The sequence below is a fragment of the Scatophagus argus genome, chromosome 13, assembly GCF_020382885.2.
Source record: "Scatophagus argus isolate fScaArg1 chromosome 13, fScaArg1.pri, whole genome shotgun sequence".
Lineage (NCBI taxonomy): Eukaryota > Metazoa > Chordata > Actinopteri > Scatophagidae > Scatophagus > Scatophagus argus.
In genome coordinates, this window is record NC_058505.1 from 6,017,481 (window position 1) to 6,033,468 (window position 15,988).

The 15,988-nt window shown below is 40.0% G+C and overlaps 1 protein-coding gene across 7 annotated transcripts in view; it reads right to left on the reverse strand.

The window, feature by feature from the left end:
• Positions 1-15,988, reverse strand: part of LOC124068999 (guanine nucleotide exchange factor VAV3-like) — a 45,200-nt gene that overhangs the window by 21,713 nt on the left and 7,499 nt on the right. For 5 of the 7 annotated variants that reach the window (XM_046407653.1, XM_046407654.1, XM_046407655.1 and 2 more), the window contains 13 exons: positions 13,455-13,510; positions 12,917-12,982; positions 12,174-12,291; positions 10,922-11,014; positions 10,475-10,543; positions 10,292-10,395; positions 9,416-9,515; positions 8,812-8,907; positions 6,560-6,628; positions 5,761-5,847; positions 4,357-4,442; positions 3,866-3,998; positions 1,008-1,117 (listed from right to left, as the gene is read on the reverse strand). In XM_046407653.1, the coding sequence (XP_046263609.1) occupies positions 1,008-1,117; positions 3,866-3,998; positions 4,357-4,442; positions 5,761-5,847; positions 6,560-6,628; positions 8,812-8,907; positions 9,416-9,515; positions 10,292-10,395; positions 10,475-10,543; positions 10,922-11,014; positions 12,174-12,291; positions 12,917-12,982; positions 13,455-13,510 (1,187 nt within the window). The remainder of the gene's footprint in view (positions 1-1,007; positions 1,118-3,865; positions 3,999-4,356; positions 4,443-5,760; positions 5,848-6,559; positions 6,629-8,811; positions 8,908-9,415; positions 9,516-10,291; positions 10,396-10,474; positions 10,544-10,921; positions 11,015-12,173; positions 12,292-12,916; positions 12,983-13,454; positions 13,511-15,988) is intronic. The other 2 variants (XM_046407656.1, XM_046407651.1) reach the window with 1 other exon arrangement.

The window sequence follows — 15,988 nt, forward strand, 5'->3', positions numbered from 1 at the left end:
TAAAAGCAATTTTACCCATCTAGGAGCCACTTAAGCTGAGTGCACTCCCATAAGTGAGTCCTTCATCAGGAACCCACATCCTTTTTGCAGGTACAATTTTCACTTTCTGAATGGGCCCCTTCTGGTGTCATTACCCAATGCACAGAGGCACACATAGCTGTTTTCAGACACAGACTGCGCACCTGTGGGAAAAACAGTTTCAAGATGGGGGTTTAAAAAATGGCCATTTATTCTCTACATTCTGAAAATTACATGTACGGTTTTCGGCAGGTGTCAAGGACCAAGTGGTCATGTAGGTTTATGAGCTCTTCCGTATGTGGCTGCTTTCAGTTGAAGTTAAAGAAAGAGAGGCAATTTAACTGCACATTGCTTAATGTATATTCCCACACGCTGCACTGTTGTGCCACAGTGCATATATACATATATACAAGTATAATGCAGCACGCATTGAGAAGTGAAAATATATTCAAGAAGGCCATAGCAGGTAGTCAGCATGCATATCAGGGATGTTTTCATACATATCCACCCCGAACACAAAAGTATTTGTTCAGTCAATCAGAGTGTAATGTCAAAACAACACTGTATTCTCCTGAAATCCACATAACAAAGAATGCAGACAGGATATCTGCCTGAGAAAAACCTCCCACTGTTACAAAATAATACAAAAGATAGACCTCCATAAAGCACTGATTTGAAGAAGCATGGAGGCAGAGTGACTTCTTTGTAGTTTTGTGGCTCTTTGGAACAGTTTATGTTTGTGTGTGTGTGTGTGTTATCGTACTGTTGTCAGCAGTGTGTACTTGATTTCAGCGAAGGCCTGATCAAACAGTGCACATGAAAGAGTCAACACCTCTCTCGGCCTTGGAATAACATGCATGCAAACAAAGACAAATAAACACCACTGGTGCACGCGTGCACACACACCCGCACACGCACACACACACTGCTCTTCTGCGCTGACTACAAACTGTCGTGACCGTGGTGCGCCCATGACTCTGTGTACTTACATGGCCATCTCAAACTGATCCAACCACTTCTTCTTCAGCTCTCTGGTCTTGAAGAAGAGTTCGAAGCCTGTGTGCCCCTGCTGGTGAGTCACGTAGAACCCGTAGCACCACTGTGGAGGTCGGGAAGGAGGCAGCAATTAAATTTAATGTATTTTCTCACAAATGCAAAAGTACTTCTACATATTTATATGTATAGAGGAGTGTATACAGTAATGATTATCTCACAGAATGTAGACTTTCACTGGTGGGTGGCACAGTGGCTCAGTGGTTAGCACTGCAGCTTCACAGACGTGTCTCTCTTTTTAGAGTTTTTCTTTTCATTTGTGTCATGAACCTCTAACACACTAGCAGACTGTAATGATGTAGCTGTAAGTTTTAGTGCAATGTGTGTTATGGGGGGGGGGGGGGGGCTACATAAAGAAGTGCACTCTTTTGGATACCGGAGGATAGTTATTGAGCTAAACGCTATTCGTGGTGTGGCTGTTAAAAAACAGTTCAATATGTAAAAACAGAAAAAAAGGTTGTAAGTTATCACAGAAAGAAGAAATAGAGACCCTTACAAGATTGTATTCGTTGGATGGAAAATATTTTGATCCCCGTGCTGCACATAACATCAGTGGCAGAGCTCTACATTTTGGGAAATACACTCGTGTTGAAAGAGTGGCATCAATCTCCTCATATAACTCTCGGGCAAGAAATCAAATAAGAATATTTCCCAAAATGTCAAACTATTCCACCAAGTCGATAATATTTAGCAGTATTAGCCAGTTATTTAGCACAGAAGGTAATAAAACACATTGTACTCCAATTTTTCACTGTTCAAAAACACTGCAAGATACCAGCACAACAATTTGACAAAGAAAATAAGCTCCATAAAAACAGTAATTTTTTAGTTTGGTCTGGCATGAAAAAGAAGACTGAAAGCTGAGTATTTCAGAATTGTTCCTTGTTTACAGCCTCCCATGTTGCTGTTATGTCCTTTAAATTCACCTTTCCAGCCAATTCCTCGTTCACTCGATTGTGCCCTATCAGACCAAAACGCATTTATCACATGGTCTAGTCTGATTTCTGACAATCTCAGAACAATTAAAAATATTGTGAAGCCTCATTGTCGTTTAATTGTGCCTGGCCGTTCCCAGACAAGTTGAGTCAGTCCCAAAGACGCTAATCTTCCACCTTATTCAGTTCCTACATCAACAACAGACTCCATCAGAAGCCTCTGACCTGACGTACAACCGTTACTGCTGTCATCAATCCTCACTGGTTTTAGTTCATGTGTCTTTCATGCCACCAGGCTCACAGACCAACCAGAGTTTGTTAGCTGCTGTTTTATGTCAACGTCAGAGTTCTGCCCAAAGAGGACTTTAGGCTGTGATGTCAGTGAGGCAGAGTCTGCCAATCTGCATCAGAGGAACCAAAGATCGCGTTCAGTTTTTCTTTTCTCGATTTAGAGACATCACCAAAACTTAGAAGCCACCCTTACCACATCTCAACTGTGGTGTTACACTGATTTTACAAACACTGTGTAACATATTCACTATTTTATTTTCTCTCACAGCTGGCTGCTAAATATCTCCTACCACTACAGCACTTACAGGTTAAACAATTTGCCTGTGCGCACATTTGGAAACGATTTTCAATCAACTCCAAAAACCTTTCGGCTTTGGACACCCTAATCTGTTCCAGCTTGTTGTGTCATGTCTAATAACATGAAAAGTGTTGGGATTTACCCGTCAGTGATTGGCCGGCCCTGCAAAGTCCTGAGTGTTTTAGAGCTCTACAGAGTGTTAAATCATTGATGACTGTGTGGGAGCTCAGTGGCGCCACATTCACACTCTGAAGTTTCATTTAGCAGAAAATGATATATAGCTATAAGCAGCCTTGGAGGACCGCACACATTCATCACATGATATTAGCATCTCTGCCCTGCGGTGTGTGCGTGTGTGTTTGTGGCTGTGTGTTGAGGTGGATGTAGGTACACAGTATCTGTTTGACTGTGAGTGTTTGTCTCTTTCTGCATTTCTGCGTGCGAATCTCACGACAAATGGGTTCGTGTGCGTGTGTGTCGTGTGTCTTTTCGTGCAGCCAAATGTTTTGGAAGGTGGACGGGGGATGTCCGCTTGTGTCATTACACATTTGGTACAAGATTGTTAGTTTAGAAGTGAAGTTAGAGACAACCCTGAGCAATGTCAAACACAAACCCCAAAAAACACATCAAGACCATACATGTTAAATACCAGTCACCACTATTCACATGTCCCAAACACACACACACACACACACACGTCATGATTGCACAACAGAGTAAATGAGGATGATAATGGAGTCCCTTTGATAAAACCACACAACCCTCCCGTTCTGGCAAGCTGTCAGTTTCACATTAGCAATCAGCACCGGGGTGAGAAGACACCATCTGTGGCATACATCAACAAGGCATCAACAAGTCCCCTTCGCTACTATACGGACTGCGAACGATCCCACAAGGACAAACATACTGTATAAACTGTGCAGCGAACGGGAGCCTTGTGGGGTTCTAAATCAGGATTTTTCACAAAGGAGAAAACTCCACCTGACCCTTCGCCAGGAAGGGTGGAGAATTTAATTCCAGTTTACTCCTATAAGGTGTAAGACATTTATTTTGGCGATGAAAGCTGCAGCAAAACAGATGCTGAATAGCAACATTTCTATGCAGTGGTGGAGTTTAATGGTGTGAACCATAAACTAATCAAAATGTGAAGCAGATGCAGGCAGGGAGACAATATTAAATGCAATGCGATGGGCACAAATACTGACATAAAAGTGCAGCATCTCTTTGTTTGCATGCATAGAAGGGTACTTTGTTTTCCCTGCCACCTGACCTTTTTGCCCTCTCTGTCAGAGGTGGGGTTGTTTGTGATCTTGAAGTAGTTGAGGTCAAGTATGTCCTTCATCTCATAGTTGTCTCCTCTTCTCTTGCAAACAATGACAGCCACATCAAATAAAAAGATGTGTCTGTAAAAGAAGAAGGCAGAATGTTATATTGTTAAAGGATATTTATTTTTATTTTATTTTTTTATTTTTATTTATATTTATTTAGTTTGTTAAAACCATGTCTGAATCTGTGTGTCTGCACAGCTAATGAGACTACATGAGAAAACACAGAGCTTATGAAATAGCAGTTTTTGTTACAGTTGGTATTTTATTTACACGTGCATATGGAAAGTAGTGATCTGTCTGCGTAACACAAACTGGTTCTTGCACACTGTCGCTTATGGTACTAAAAGATACACGTTGACCGACATCAGACATTTCATGTGTATTTCCTGTCAATAATCCTAATTTCTTTCTCCGGGCGGTGAAGCAGAACAACCTGTCTTGTTTCCTCTTGTCAATACTGGAGACCATGCGCACTTCACCGTCACCTTTCGGTCGGCCATAGCTGATTAGAGGTTGATTCTGAAGACAAAATAAGAAGAGGTTAAAATAAAGATGAAATATGATTTGCTTATGTATGAAAAATATGAAATAAATTCATTAAATAGTAGCTCATTCTAATTAAAGGCATATTTTAAAGTATATGTGCATACTGAGGTATTTCCAGTTAAACATCATGTAAGTTCTGGCACCATCAGTAACAGCTTGTTATCACCAATAACATCAACTTAAGGCAGAAAGTCTTTATAACCTGACAAGCTCTCATGCTCTCTCAGTCATAATGGCTCTGCTGTTGGTTATCTGCTTTTCCAACAAGTACCGCTACTAGGTCAAAATACACTACATAGACAAAAGTACTGGGACACCTGACCATTACACCCACAGGGACTTTAATGACATCGCATTCTAAATACACAGACAGCTTTGCAGCTATAACAGCTTCCACTCTTCTGGGAAGTGTTTCTGTGGGAATTTCTGCCCATTCATGCAGTAGAGCATTTGTGAGGTCACACACTGATGTTGGACCAAAAGGTCTGGCTCACAATCTCTGTTCCAGTTCATCCCAAAGGTGTTGGATGGGGTTGAGGTCAGGACTCTGTGTGTACCAGTCAAGTTCTTCCACACCACCAAACTCATTCAACCATGTCTTTATGGAGCTTTGCTTTGTGCGCTGGGGCACAGTCATACTGGAAAAGAAAAAGTTGGAAGCACAGCATTGTCCAAAATGTGTTGGTATGCTGAAGCTTTAAGATTTCCCTTCACTGGAGGTAAGGAGCCGAGCCCAACCCCTGAAAAACAGCCCCATAAAGAGATGTGTCTGGATACTTTTGTCTATATAGGCTATTGAGTCCCAACCTCTGTCGCTGTTTTTTGTCAGACAGATTCAAACCCAACCACACACTTGTCATAAGTGATGATTTAGACAAATTAATTCTGTACGAGTCTGTACATTTTGTCCTAGGAAATTACCGCATGTTGTGCCTTTGAGCATAATATGCTATAAGATGTTTCATGTTTGTTATCATCAAGGGGAGAAAAAGAAAGAAAAAAGCCCAAGGCTAAAGAATCACAGAAACGTACAGCGGCCCAGTAGCTGACGTTATAATGATGTTATAATTCCAAGTGAAATCAGTACAGTATGTTAACTTTAAAAGCTTTAAAAGCTAACCTTAATGCATGTTGTATCCTGTTTTAATGGCTGATTCTCTCAGAATATTCTGAATGGGGAGGAAGAGGGACCTCGAAGACCGTCAACAGAAAGGAAGCAAAATGTTTTCAAGGTGTTTTGCACCCTACAATAACAGTGGCTGATAGTTGCGGAAAAAGATTCTTGGTATACCAGGTTTTCAATGGACCTCTGGTACTGGTCGATCTCCCTTAGAGTCTCATTATCTCTCTTCACCTCGTTGACATACTGAGCCAGGTCCTGGGCAACAAAGACAGAGGCACACATTAAATTTGTTGGGTTGTGGAATGTGTCAGAAAGTTCAAGATGCATTTATTTGTAAAGCCCCAGAAAAACAAATAATAATTTGTGTTGTACATTTAAAGGAATAGTTTGTATATTCTGGAACAAAGACACATACATGTATTTGAAATGCGCTTCTTCGCTTTCTTTGCTGCGAGTTAGATGAGAAGATCAATACCACTCTGACCGTGGGACCATTTAGTATGAAGCTGGAGCTATGAGGCGCTTATGCAAGCTTAGCTTAGCTTAATATAAACACTGGAAACAGAGAGAAACAGCTAGCCTGCTGAAGCCAAAGTGTAAAAGGTATAAAAACAAGCTGTGGTTTTACAGGGGACAGCCAAGCAACCCCCCACCATAAAAGTACATATGAACCAAACCTTCAGGTTGTCTGTTTCCCAAATCAGCTGCCTATCAAGCTGTGGCTCCCTTCAAGACTAGAAGAGCGAAAAGGGCCCTCAGTGGTCGCTAATGTGATGTAAATATAAAGTTTTACCATTTCACACCCATTTGTAGAAGAGATACATAATTTATGACTTCTTTTTTGAGATCTAATAAAAGCTGATGGTTGAGTGGCAGACATTGGAATTATCCACTAAATCAGCTGTCTATTGGTACCAAGCTGAAATCACAATCATTACAGACCACTTAGCACAAGCAGTGCACTTACTTTCATGGCATCAAGAGCGATCTTCAAGTTGCTCTTGTCAGCAGCATCGTGAGTGTGTTTGACGAGCTCCTGAGGAGGACAGAGCAGAAATGATGCACGGCACTCACACACAAAACTCTCACGCAAGCAAATATTTGAGTGGTTGGATTACTGATTTCATAATGAAGATGAATTTTAAGTGCCACCACGGACATTTCAAAACAAAAATGGCCTCTATTTTAACTCACATAACTGACAAGGCAGTTTTCTTGAATTAGTCTTATTTGAGGACAAACATTTGGGGAATTTTAGGTAAGGATTGACAAATATTCTCCAGTCAATACCATAAAAACACATATTAATACACTAAAAGTGGACATAAATAGACAACTGAATTCATAAAGCTGTACAGAAAAAAGCTGCACTGCACCAAATTACAAATTTGAAGTGACAGTACTTAACTACAGTATTTCCATTCTTCTCCTCCACTATATTTTAGAGGAAAATGGTGTCATTTTAAGTGATTGCTATACTTACTTGTTACTTTGCAGGTTAAGATTTAACTTACAAAACATGTGATCTGATATCTGATATGTTGGTAAACAGGATGCAGCATTCAGGTGTAAACTACTCAATAAAACAGAAGGTAGTGAAAGTCTGCTCCACATTAATAGTTCAGTAAAATAATCAAGTAATATAATATATAAGAATACATTTTTTATTATGAATACTTTTGATATCTTTAGGACATATAACTAATAAATTTTTACTTTTATGTAATAAATGTGAGTGCCTCTGTGAAGATTTTTATAAGAAAAAAGCACCTTCTATACTTTTAGACTCAGAAGATGACTCATTTTCTTAAATTAGTCTTAACTGAGGGCAAACTGGCACAGATGAATTATAAAGACTGCTAAACATTGCTTCTATTTATTTGTATTTAAAAAACTAGCAAATGTAATTTTACGGCCAGATTTGGGAGTGTAACCTGCACAGAGGCAACGTAAAATCTATCTGGTCTCCTGTGGAAGATGGTTTCATTGCCTTCAAACCTCAGTTAAACAGCAAAGAAGACAAAAGACAAATAAACTCGTACTGGCCCAGACTGAGTCATTTCCACAGCAAATATAATATCACATCCTGACATAACTCTGAGGGAGTAAATAGATACTTTCTTTCCTGCGTGGGGCACCAGTTTCACCACCATGTCAGGGTGGCATATTGCAGCTTCATACTTCATTTTGTTATTGGAGCTTACATTTGATTTTTGCTTCATTTTGGTGCTGCTAATGATATTCAGCCAACAATGTATTTGCGGTGTGACGTGCTGTGCATGGGAGAAAATTATATCATCAACACTTCATCACAGCGACAGCAGTAAGTACATTATATCTAATATTTAATATAAAATGTGGGCAGAATCATGTTAAGGTCTGTTATTCACTTCATTACTTCTTTAATATCATTACCAAATGAGGAGACTGACTTTCCCTTTTTACCCCGCTTCTCAAAGTTTCTCCTCAGAGGGTGGTTGAGGACCCCTGGGGTCACCACCGTTTACTGTTCGGGCCTTTGCCCTCCACAACAATTTAAAACAGCTTTCTTTTTATTGTCCTCATCTTCCCTGCCAGCTACAGTCTGGCCTCTGAGCCACACAAACCAGGGGAGATGAAGTCACACGGTAACCAGTAGGCAGTGAAATCAGGGAGATTTTGAATGTTTGCAACGGCACTATTAAGCCTGCCCAAGTTTAAGAAATGTATTCATGTGTAAAATCAATAAATGATGCAATGATAATTAGTCTTTTAGATCTATTTTGCAATCAGGAAACGGACAATCTGGGAATAAATTATCTTCCCCAAACAAACTGAGATGTGCGGAGGCAGATTAAAAATATGTTAACATGTTCATTGATTCACCGTAGTTTCTTGGAGAGGTGTGGGATATAAATAGCAAATGAAAGATCGAAATGACTTGAAAAAATTAACAGTGCAAATCTGCCGCTAGTGGAGTGATGCAAACAGAAAACAAAAACATGGAAAATGTCGCCCTCAAGTGTCCTATTTTTATACTGACACAAAAACATCCCACAAGTTGAATCAATTGAAATAACACTCACAAAACCTCCCAGCATCAGGGGTGCTGAAACAAGTGTTAGGACCAGGATTCCAGGACCAGAAGTTTTTAATGACATGTGGTTTGTTGCTTTAAATTAGTAGAGTCAACCCCCCCCCAAGTGAGCAACATCTCATTGCCGAGGTGTTGTCAGCTACCTGAAGAAGTAGATGATACTTGAGGACTCTCTGCATCGGGACAACCAGCAGGTCCCTCAGTGTAAACTTCCCATTGTTGGCTCTCTTTGAGCACTCCTAAAACAAACACAATATACAGTGCATCTTTACGCAGACTGCTTGCATTCAAACAATCCAATTGTCATGGGAAATTCAGTGGGGAATGTTTTTTGTCTTAGACTCTGTATGGATTATCTTACCTTTACTTGTTAATATCTATCAGATAACATCAGATTTTTTAATCCATTAATACAAGTATTGTTTATTTTTCCAATTTTATTAAAGCTGGGGATAACAGGACGCGTAGTTTCAATTTTTACTTGTGTCCTTATTTTAGTTACTTCTGTTTTACTTAATTTATCCGTAATTATTTCTGTCCCTGGGCTGATGTCAGAACTAAATTTCCCCTTCAGTTAAGGAAATCAATTCATTTTCTTATCTCACATAACCACAATGCAATAATAAAAACAAATCCTGAGGTATGTGTAATGCACCAACTAAACACTAGAGGCCGCTGGGAAACTGAATATGTGTACACTGGGGTGCGTGTACAGTGTTATTGACAGGCCAGTCTAAGGTGTCTCACCTCCAGCTTTAGACGAACATCCTCTTTCTCTTTGCAAATGAGGTCTAAAACGGCGATGGCGATCTCCACCCGACTGCAGTAAATCCCATAAATGAGGAGCCTGCAATTCAGAGGGAAGGCAGTTCAAGACAGTGTCAGTGCATAGAGAATGTGGCATAGAGAGAGATACAAGGCTTACACAAAATTAGAAAGAATCACAGTGGAACTGTAAGACGATACAATCGTGTGCTGTGATTCTCTGATGCTGAATCTGCAACAGGACGGTCATCAACAGCAGGGGACTAATTTATTTTCACTGTAATTCAATCCAGAGGTAAGAAAAATGTGTGGCTCCTTTGGTTATGGGGTTCATACATTGTCTATTAAAAAATCTATTTAACAAAAGGGGGTCTGTGGTCTAATTTGTGCCAGTTTAGGGCCCCTTCAGTTTGGGAGCCACTGATCTGCGCTCGCACCACGACATGGGCAGATTATTACTCAAACAACAGGTGTCAATCAAATTCTACATCTATTCATTACATTCTGTAATACACTAAATTTAATCAGGATTTTTACAGAACACTGAAATAGGACAAACTGCATAAATTTGACAGCCACACAGATAAACGTGTCACATGATTTAAATGTAAAATTGACAAATGGCTAACAGCCTACCTGCACAACAGATCCACAATCTAAAATGTCTGATGTAACTTAAGTTTACATGCCTGCCTGAGTATTCCAAGACAATGTGTTGCAATGTTTCTGCTAGTTTAGTTTGAGCGGGGGAACTGCTTGGATTATGCCAATGCATATTTTTCGCCTTTTAACTTTTACATGAAACATGCACAATAAACAACACAACAAGAAATGTAAATGAGTGGTGTTCATGAATACCTCTCTTTGTAACTGATAAAAATCTGGTAGAGATTTAAGGCGTTTTTGTTTAGGATGGAGTCCTGCACATCAACCATCAGGCTTTTGTGAACTTTAACCAGGTCCTGCATCACAGACAGAAGACATCAGCATGTGGACATAAACGCTTTATTTTCATGTCATGTGACAAGAAGAGAAACTTACTGGAATGTTGACAAAAACTTTGTCAATTTCGGCTGCAGAGAAGAATTTCTTCAGAGGATTTAGGAAATACTGGAGAAAGAAATAAATGAGAACCTGGATGAAACATTTCTTTCATTCATTCACCAGCTGATTATTCAACCAGGAACAATCTTAATGGTAATTCTTAACCTGAAGTGATGTGACCAGAACAGCTGGGGTACACTCATACTGAGACTAATAGCTGACACTAGGCTAGATGCAGACCACAGCATGGCAAATCAGGGAATTGATAAGTGAAAAGTTCCCTGAAAAGCCCCTAAAATGGTGTCATGTACATCATATTTAAAATGTATCACATTTAGTCACTGAGGTCAGACTATGGCTGAATGATCCTACACCAAAAACATCATTTGATGTTTGTGATGTGTGATGTCAGTGCAGAGGGGCTGATTGAAGGAGGTTTGGTACCTTCTCGATGGATTCCAGGGTCTCTGTGTATTTCTCCTCCGTCTGTTTGATCTCTGTGAGGCAGCAGCTCCGGACGTCTACCTCTGCCTGCTTCTGGAGAGAGACACACACCTTAGAAAATGTTGCTTCGATATTATTATCCTGAGGGGAAAAATGTGATTTTCTCTTATAATATTTATCTACACTATATACACTCAGAATACAAACAAACACTATATAGACAAAGGTATTCAGACACACCTCTTAATGAGGCTGTTTTTCAGTGGTTTTACTTCCAGTGAAGGGAAATCTTAATGCTTCAGCATACCAAGACATTTTGGTCAATGCTATGCTACCAACTTTGTGGCAACAGTTTGGGGAAGGTTCTTTTCTATTCCAGCATGACTGTGTCCCAGTGCACAAAGCAAAGCTCCATAAAGACATGGTTGGATGAGTTTGGTGTGGAAGAACTTGACTTGACTGGCCCACTGGAGTCCTGACCTCAACCCCATCCAACACCTTCGGGATGAACTGGGACGAAGACCTCACAAATGCTCTACTGCATGAATGGGCACAAATTCCCACAGAAACATTTCAATGTGTTGTGGAAAGCCTTCTGAGAGGAGTGGAAGCTGTTAGAGCTGCAGAGCTGTCTGTGTGTTTAGAATGTGATGTTATTAAAGCCTCTGTTGGTGTGATGGTCAGGAGTCCCAATATTTTTGTCAATCCAGTGTATCTCTGTTCAGGTCACAGCAGACAAAGTCAAAACTAAAATGGCTGTTCTTTTGTTCAAGGCAGCATGTGCCCATTTCCACTTGAGTGTGTCACATAAGGACAGTCCATACATTCACAGCTGAGTTTGGCGCCTGCAGGTGACATCAACAAGAACATTTCAAACATAACTACTACCATTGTCTATTTGTCTTTTAACCTAAAGTACTTTTATTTGCTGACTTTAGTAAGCAGGTGTACCAGCATATTGGGTTGAGTAATTATTTTTTGCTTCAATATACAGCAACGTTTTGCCGATCATACTTTTGTCCGTGCACTTAAGTGTAATTTTTATTGCAGGACTTATGAATATTTTTAATATTATGTATTAGTAATTTTATTTAGGTAAAGAGTCTCAGTACCCATCCTATACCTTCCTAATTTTGAGTTGCACAGGAGGAAGCGTGTTTGAGTTGTAAATGGACAACAGTGAAGCTGAGGAATGCAGCGACTGTGTGTGTGTGTGTGTGTGTGTGTGTGTGTGTGTGACTCATTGCAGTACCGATGGAGGAGGCTGCTCAGTCCTCATGAGGTCTTCATAGATCTCTCCACCTGCATAGTCGTCTTCCAGCCCGTAGACAGCTGCATACAGATCGTCCTCGTCCTCTGGGACATTCTCACTATCACACACACACACACACACACACACACAACCATGCACGAGAACACACATACATTAAGATCTCTGAAATGTGTTGATTATCAGTCACAAATTACTTCTTGCTTCTTGTTAAATCTAACATTAAACAGGAAGAAACAAGAAAAAAGCAGCACATTTCTGTAATGGAAATAATAGAAAAATACACAAAGTGTCAGGACTTGGGATAATCGCTCTCTTGTATTAATGCACTCATCATTAACTACTAATTGCCTCATGTATTAAAGGATTAAATATTTCACAAAGGCTGTACAACTCAAACAAAACAAATTCTGTATCTGTTTTATATGTTCTGTACATTTCTCTTATTCATTCATCTTTATCTATCAATCAGACTGTCAGCAGCACCCGTCCAGAGCCTTGATGTGGGTGGGATGCGTGCACTCAGCAGAAACACGGTGCTGAATTACTCATTCGTTCCTTCTGACAGTAACAGAGAAACGGAGCCAAGCCTTTTAACAAAACATGTGGGTGTCCAGACCCCTGGAGAGCATGGATGATGAGCAGAGCTGGTTCCGCTACTGAGCGAAATAATCGTGTTCTGTCAACACCAGTAATGGGCCCACGGAGAGCAGCCTCATACATACTCAATCAAGTCTTCCAGATTATTGTAAATGTCCTCGTCTTTTAGGCTCTCCTCGGTTGGGAAAGGCCTGGAAATGACAGCAAAGCAGCGTGAGGTTCAGTGTTCAACAGAAAAGTCACCATGAAGAAACTCTAATTAATGAGTGACTTTGGGCGGGAAACCAACTCTTGATGTATTAAAATGTATTCAGATATCAAGAACAGCTTATGCTTTTGTATAACAGAGAAGGACACACAACATAAAATATGCAAACATAATTTTGCATATTTCTGTCATGTCCTATTTGATTTATTTCTCCCATTAGTGGTGGTGCTTTGTCTACTCTAAACATTTCAACAAATGCTGTTTAAAAAAAAAAGAAAGGAAATCAGCATTTGGAAAACAGTTGATGTTTCTCATGTCTGGAAACAAAACTTCTCACAAGAAATTAGTGAGTGAAATGTGACACAGCGTCAGCAGGTGGACGTGAAGTGGAAGAGCGGGCGCTCAAGGCTTTTCTAAAACATGTCAGCGTAGTTTAAAAAACTAAACCGACTTACTTGAATCCTTGTTGTGCAGTTGCTGTGTGGGAGAGCTTGGACAGAGTGTCCACAACCTGGTGAGAAAAAGGTGTGTTAAATTATGTTTTTGAATAGCTTAGAGAGAGAGAGAGAAACGGAAGAGAAAAGACAGAAAAGGCAGACATTCACATCACAGTAGGGTTATGGGAATTAGCAGTTTCTGATTTGTAGAACACATTCACTTCTACCTCCAAGCCTTAATTACAACTGCTGTCTTAAAACGCTGATATTCAGTGTCTGACTTGCTGCCGGAAACCAAACAAACACAGAGGCCTCGTGTCAGACAAAGTCCATCATTCAGTCTGATAAAACTCAGATTTAATGCATGTCGTGCTCTCGTGTCTGTCACTGCACAGACTTTTCACACTGAGTTGTTAGAAGACATGGACCCTCTCAAGTGTTCAACATCGGCGCACATCTTTCCATTCTTTAAAATCCATCCCCTGATGATAACAAGTCAAAGCAGAGAGAAGAAGTACCTATCACCATCTAATAAATTAATGAATTTCCGCAAAAAAAAAAAAAAAAAGTAGACTCACTAAGACTCAAAGGGAATTTGACTCACTGTCTGACTACTGAAAAAATCAGCATTTGCCACAGTAGCAGCAAAACTCATCAGCGCAAATTACATCCTGAGTGAAGACACAAGAAACTTCACTGAGTACCTTCAAGACCACTCTGCTCTTTAAGTGCTGCGTGTGTTTTGTAGTACTGTGCAAACCATTTGTTTTCCTCCACTGCAAAATTATTTGATTTAAAGTGTAAATGTTTTCTGTTTGGCAAAACTTTACATAATTATGATCATTGCAATAAATAAAATTCAAGTCAACAGCCACAGATAGGCAGACAGACAGCATAAAGGCACGCATGGTCTGCAGGAAATGGTCATGCTACCTCAGACTTTCACACGTTTGCATCGCACTTTGTGTGCGTGTGTGTGAGTGTGTGGATGCGAGTGTTGTAGTTGTGCATTTTTGTGTCTGAAGTCTGCAAACACATATGAAACCGAGGAGCAGAACTGATCTGAATTCTCGAACCAACTCGTCCTGATGCTGGGACCTAAAGCACTGACAGTTCAGATAGTGCAGTCAATAAACGCTGCAGGAGAGATAGCGAAAAGGAAACAAAAAGTACATTTGACGCGGGCGCCGTGACAGAAAGTCACCAAAGCAACAATCGCCATGTTTGCGTCAAGAGGACCGTGCAGTGTTTAGCAAATTTGATTATTCAATTCTGCTCGCAGCAGAGGACTGTGGTTCATCAGCCATAATAATTTCTTCAAGTAAGCTTGTAAATTACTGTTTTTCAGGACTTGGATCTGCAGGCAGGGTTAAAAAAAGATTGAAGTTGATGGGGTTAGATCTAACAGCTCATCTATGTGCAGTTTACTGCCTCTTCCTGTGTGTGTGCTGTGGCTTCGGCTGAACCCAGGTGTGCGTTCGACTTGAAAGAGTCCTGTTTATAGTCTGAGAGGCCAGCTTTAAAACTGCAAAAAGCCTCTGCATACTTCACAAACAATATTTATAGCAGACAAAATTATGTGTCTCCTGACACAAAAGAAAATTTGCACCTTTTGAATGAGATGATTTCAGTTATTTGGTGTTATGGGCCCGCAGCCCTAATATTTAGTTTGGTTTCGCTATTCCACAGCTCGACACTCAAAACAAACTGGTCAGTAGATTCAGGAAAATTAAACGCTGAAAATTAATCAGCATTAGAATCTCCTTTGCCTTTTGTTTGAAAACATTATGTATTCAGAGAAAAAAAAATCTGTGGCAGTTCTCGTAAAGGGACAAACTTAAACCATACGAGCGTAACTTTCATCCTCACACATTCACATCCATCGGTGAAGTAGTCTTTTTATGTCTTATTATTATATTTTTCAAGACATGCAGTTGTAAGTAGGAAGACTAGGTTAAGACAAAGAAGTGTATTATCATTTCTTCAACCGAGAAGGAAGAACCTTTATAAATACGATGGAAAAAGTAAACATTTGTTCACTGTATGTGTTTAACTTTAAATCCCCTCTTGTCTTAAAAACAAGCTGTTCTCACACCTGACTTGTCTGATGAGCTGACATTTAGTTTAGGCCACAAGTGACTTGAGAAAAAGCAAAGCCACAAAGTTAGCTGAAGTCCAACCGCTGTGGTGTGTGTGGCCTATTTACAAAGTGTATCTTAAATCCCAAGAGCACCAAAAGAAGACAGCAAATGGAAGATAACATTCATTCATTGCTTATCCGTCAGGGCCCGGGGGGGTAAGATAACATAATGTCACAAATTAAATGTGTGTGGGTTTTGTCTAAATCACATACATACAAATTATATTTGGGTCTGTTAAAGGTATCTGCTCTGTTTGATACGTACAACCAAAGCATAAACACAGCACATTTTGGGTTTATGTTAAAGTTTGCTTCTACAGTCAAGGTTGACATAATTTTATGTTAAGGTAAGAAATAAACTAATTTCTTGCCTCTTGCCTTCATGTCTCTGACCTCCAGGCTGCTGCACGCA